The sequence below is a fragment of the Paralichthys olivaceus genome, chromosome 9 (assembly GCF_024713975.1).
Source record: "Paralichthys olivaceus isolate ysfri-2021 chromosome 9, ASM2471397v2, whole genome shotgun sequence".
Lineage (NCBI taxonomy): Eukaryota > Metazoa > Chordata > Actinopteri > Pleuronectiformes > Paralichthyidae > Paralichthys > Paralichthys olivaceus.
Window position 1 is genome coordinate 20,206,355 of NC_091101.1, and position 4,437 is coordinate 20,210,791.

The 4,437-nt window shown below is 38.8% G+C and overlaps 1 protein-coding gene across 2 annotated transcripts; it reads right to left on the reverse strand.

The window, feature by feature from the left end:
• Positions 1–818: 818 nt before the first annotated feature.
• On the reverse strand, positions 819–3,280 carry LOC109624610 (ladderlectin-like). Of its 2 annotated transcripts, none has more exons than XM_020079425.2 (9): positions 3,221–3,280; positions 3,021–3,130; positions 2,760–2,813; positions 2,629–2,664; positions 2,501–2,545; positions 2,325–2,416; positions 2,078–2,203; positions 1,855–1,951; positions 819–1,741 (listed from the first exon to the last, which is right to left on the reverse strand). In XM_020079425.2, the coding sequence occupies exons 2-9, from the start codon at positions 3,082–3,084 to the stop codon at positions 1,671–1,673; spliced, it is 585 nt and encodes a 194-aa protein (XP_019934984.2). In that variant the 5' UTR covers positions 3,085–3,130; positions 3,221–3,280; the 3' UTR covers positions 819–1,670. The 2 variants fall into 2 exon arrangements, with proteins under 2 accessions (XP_019934984.2, XP_019934975.2); XM_020079416.2 differs by having other exon boundaries at positions 2,501–2,548.
• Between the last annotated feature and the right edge of the window lie 1,157 nt (positions 3,281–4,437).

Consider the following 4,437-nt stretch of genomic DNA (forward strand, 5'->3'; position numbering starts at 1 on the left):
GTAAGGACTAACCTTCAGGTAGGGATATGAAACATGATCCTTTTTGTACATAGTCTTGATTCATTCGCAAAACATTATCCTACTTTAATCATCTTTACTGTTTAACTCCTGCAGCGTCAAGTTGACTTGATATCATTTCAGGCCCCTTAATGACTTGCTCAGTGTCTGTGTCACAGCTCAATATAGAATCAATCATTCATGAGGAATAATTTTCTGGAACAGCATGGTGCCGCATGTTGAATTGGCTCTTGGACAAATCAAACTCAAACCGCGGCAACCAGCTGAGACCGATCAGATGAGAGTTGTCTCTCATTGGTGCATTCTGGGTCATTATTGGCGACAACCCAGACGTTGTCCTAGCCATGACCCTGTTATGATAATCTCCTCTTGACTCGCAGGCTTAAAGACAGATTTCAACTGTGACTCTGTTAATGAGACACAGCTTCATAGAGCTAAAGTGGTGCTATGCCTGGGTCATTCTATTAGTTTCTGACAGATGATGTCATCTGAATGTCAGTGCGACAAAATGCATTTTAAAATCCTGATTTATTCATTCATTTTGAATGAATCATACCAACAAGATTTATATGTACCATAGAATGGACAAGTTACACACATTTAAAAAAAGTGGTGTACTAATATCAAGGCATTTGTTTTAACATGTGCAATTAGCTGCATCATTGTATTGCTCTGGATAATTTAACCTTTTAACAAATGAGATTGAAGAACCATTTACAACTCTATTACTGAAGTTCAAAGGACTAATAAGAGTTGGCCGAAGGATGGAATGAAAACGTGGGACAGAAGAACTTCTTGTAGATGATTTAACTGTACACTTCTATATGGGTTGACTGAAATGCACAAAAAATAACACTGTGCATTGAAAGTTTATCTTATTATTGAAATTCAATTTCTGATTCACATCCATTGTACATCTGAATACACCAAAGTAAGAAACAAAACAAAAACCAGCTTGGGTCAACCCTGAGGCTTTGGTCCATTTACAAATCTGATAATGCAAAAAGAAGGACGCATCACATGCAGCATGAAGCCATCAACAAATCTGCCACTGCTAAAACACACAGCACTTATAAAGCCGGCTCCTATGAGAGGAATGTTTTAAATATATTAACACTCCAAACGTACTCTGTCACATTCTTAAGATTATGATACAGGTCAGTAAACACTGTGTGTAAGTACATGTAATAAAACATCAGAAGATTCTTGGAGTTCGTAGCGTATATTCTGCATTATCATAATTATTGAATAGCAAACACATGCTAATGCTGCTGAATGGCACAAGAATAACACCATACAATGTTCCTTTCAGTTATTTATTTAATACATTTCCACATCCTCTGAACATTATGCCTCTGCAAAAATATATTCCAAAGTACAAAAAACAAAATAAAAACAACTTCACTGAGTCTTTACCCTATTTACATATTATAGCATCTGATTTCATGGCATCAAGAGAGAAGAAGCATCATATACAGCATGAAGCAGTCAACTAATCTGTCTCGACAGAAACACACGGCACGAACACAGCAAACTCCTGAGCCAGCAGCTTGATCATTGTTCTCAAATCTTTCGAGAGCAATCATTCAAAATGTCCTCCATCACATTGTAATGATGATACAGGTCAGTAAACACATGTCTTGCTGTCAGGTCTAACAGGTGTCAGTGTTCTTCACGCAGATGGACGGCCATCCATTACCACAGTTATGATTGGACCATCCAACTGCAAAAGAAAACATTTGTTCATTAATATTGTGTGCTGAAATCTCAAATATTGAACTGCTCTTTGTAGTCGCTGAAAACAAGCACAGAATCGACGGCTGGTGGCTGACTTACCCCTGACATTAACGTAGAGGCACGGGTATCGGCTGGCAGTGTGCTGAGCACTCCAGAAGTTGTAGTTGAAGGGGCTCTGGTCCACCCACCTCCAGCCCTGGACACCACAACATGAAGTTTAACAACCAGCAGACTTTCATCAGACTGGTATGTTCATGTAGCCGAACTGTGAAGGTAAATCATGTGCTGCAGGCAGTTTGATGGTTAGATGTGTGGTGGATACCTGGAAATAGAATCCTCCCATCCAGGCAAGGGAGCCTCCTCCCCTACTGGTCAGCTGCTGCAGGAAACTGTACTCAAACAAATCATGGGCAGAAGCCAAGGTGGCTCCCAGACTATTGCAATAGGCCTGAAAATGACACACACACACACACACACACACACATTATAAACTTAAAAACTGAGGTTTGACTCTTAGTAAATCTTTGAGCAAATGTTTTAAATATCTTTGAGTAAAGAATTAAAATTACCGCAGCACTGGTCCAGGATCTGCCAGCGCTCACATACAGATAGCAGCTACTCTTGTATCTGATCCAACCAGCAGGACAAGCAAAGAAGCGACCTACAGAGCAGAGAGGAGCAATGTGACGTCATTAGATTGTAGAGACAGAGTCTGTTTTCAATGTTTCTTTTAAAGACAACCAACCTTCCACTGATAAAGCCTCTCCAGCAGACAACATCTCAGGCTCTTCTGCTAAAGATGAAAAACATGATCATTATCTTTCACTAATAAACACAGAATATAATTACTCATTCATTCATTCATCTTTTTACCTTCAGGAACCAGCACTCCAGCTTCATTTTCTACCACTGAGACAGAAACAGGAAACAGGAGGTCTGCTACAGTCTCATCAGTCAAACACACAGTTGGTCGTTCAGGTTGTTTCTATGTGAGAGCAGCTTACCATGGTTTTCCTGCAGCAGCTCCTGTGTTCCTTGAATTGGTTCAACAGCTTCAACTAAGCAGAGAACAAAAGGAAATGTTGCAAATAACAAGGTAACAATCATCAGCACCTGATTCTTAATGCTTCATCTGCTTAAAGATATTGTTCATATTATGATAATAATGTATTTTTATTACATTGTGCAGCAAGTCTTTAATTTAATTCTGATGACACATGAAGCTGCACAACTGTTTCTGAAACCGTGTGAAAAGTGAATCTGACCTGCTGCTGCTGTGACAGCAAGAACACCGCTGAGCACAACAGTGAGGAAGAGGACGGCCTTCATGATGAAGATGTTGAGGACGATGAAGATTGATGAAGAGACTTAACGTCTGGAGGGAGGGAGACCAGATCAATCCAGTTAACAAGTAGGAAGTAGAATTGTCTTCTATGGAGTGAGAAGGAGAGAGCAGGAGTCTTACCTGTGTGGTAGATGTGTGTTGAGGTTCTTCAGGTATCAGCTGATGCTGCAGTGATGATGAGGAGGAGGAGGCTGCTCTGCTCTTTATATACAAACCTGAACCACAGGTAGAGCACAGAGCTGCACTTTGATCTAAATGTGACTTTGTTTGTGTTGGTCTCTTATCTCTTGAAGACCTTGAATAAAATAAAAATAATAAAACGTGAAGCCAAAACAGGAATAGTGTTATCAATTATAATGACTAAACTGATATGACCGGAATAGTAGTAAATTGATAAAACATTAATGTGGCTGTGACCCAGATCTGACAGCTCTCACTGAAACATGTGATTGACAAAAAGTACACAATTACTTTAGCAAGGCATTTGTACTGGGATTATACGTTACGATATTATACATTAATGTGGCTCTAATAGTGATGATAATACTCATAATTATTTTTGTAACAATAAACTTCCTTCACTATTATGTGACTGAACCAGGATTCTAACATTTCAGGAGACGAAACCACAAAATAACAAATAACCAAAAGTAGTAGAAAGTAATATCCAACAATAATACTCAATAAACAATAACATATATGTGTTAGGAAAACAACAGTATGCTAACAACTATAATAAAGCTTATTTTTAAGGTTCTTTTGAAGAGTAGATTTTTAAGAGAGGTCACATATTCTGCGGACACAGATCTTCAGCGGTGGTTTCAGAGCTGAGTGGTCCTGACTGCATTAAACAACATCTCTGCCTCTTCACTGAACTTGTCTCTCTGGATGTTTAACTGTGGATTGAAGGTCAGTGGTGTTTGGCCATTTGAACCTTTTAAAATGTAGTTTTCTCCCGTCTCACTTCTTCTGCCTCACTAGCATTTTGTATAATGACGCTCAACTCATTTCAGATACCTGCAGATGAACTCATGAATCTAATGAACCCAAGAGAGTGATGTTTGACCTGATGCGACTCAAAACATGTATACTATATTTCAACACCACAACAAACATTGGATCCTCAATGATAATAATAGTAGTTATGATAATAATACAACTTTTCAAAACACACTTACAAGGTGCTTCACAAGATGCAATTAAAAATTGAAGACAAACAATAAACACCATGGAGAGGATTGTGCAAGATGTTGTAAATAAACACTAAAGACTGGATCATGCAAAGTACAGTCGACCTTCATTGGCCACAGGAAGTTGAAGTGGGAGACAAAAACCAG

Bases quoted from the DNA above. Each gene is read 5' to 3' on its own strand.
- LOC109624610 (XM_020079416.2), bottom strand. From the start codon at position 3,084: ATGAAGGCCGTCCTCTTCCTCACTGTTGTGCTCAGCGGTGTTCTTGCT. The intron at 2,417-2,500 runs GTTGGTTGTCTT...TCTGCTCTGTAG, and splicing joins AGAGGCTTTATCAGTGGAAG to GTCGCTTCTTTGCTTGTCCT. The intron at 1,952-2,077 runs GTATCCACCACA...TGTGGTGTCCAG, and splicing joins TGGGAGGATTCTATTTCCAG to GGCTGGAGGTGGGTGGACCA.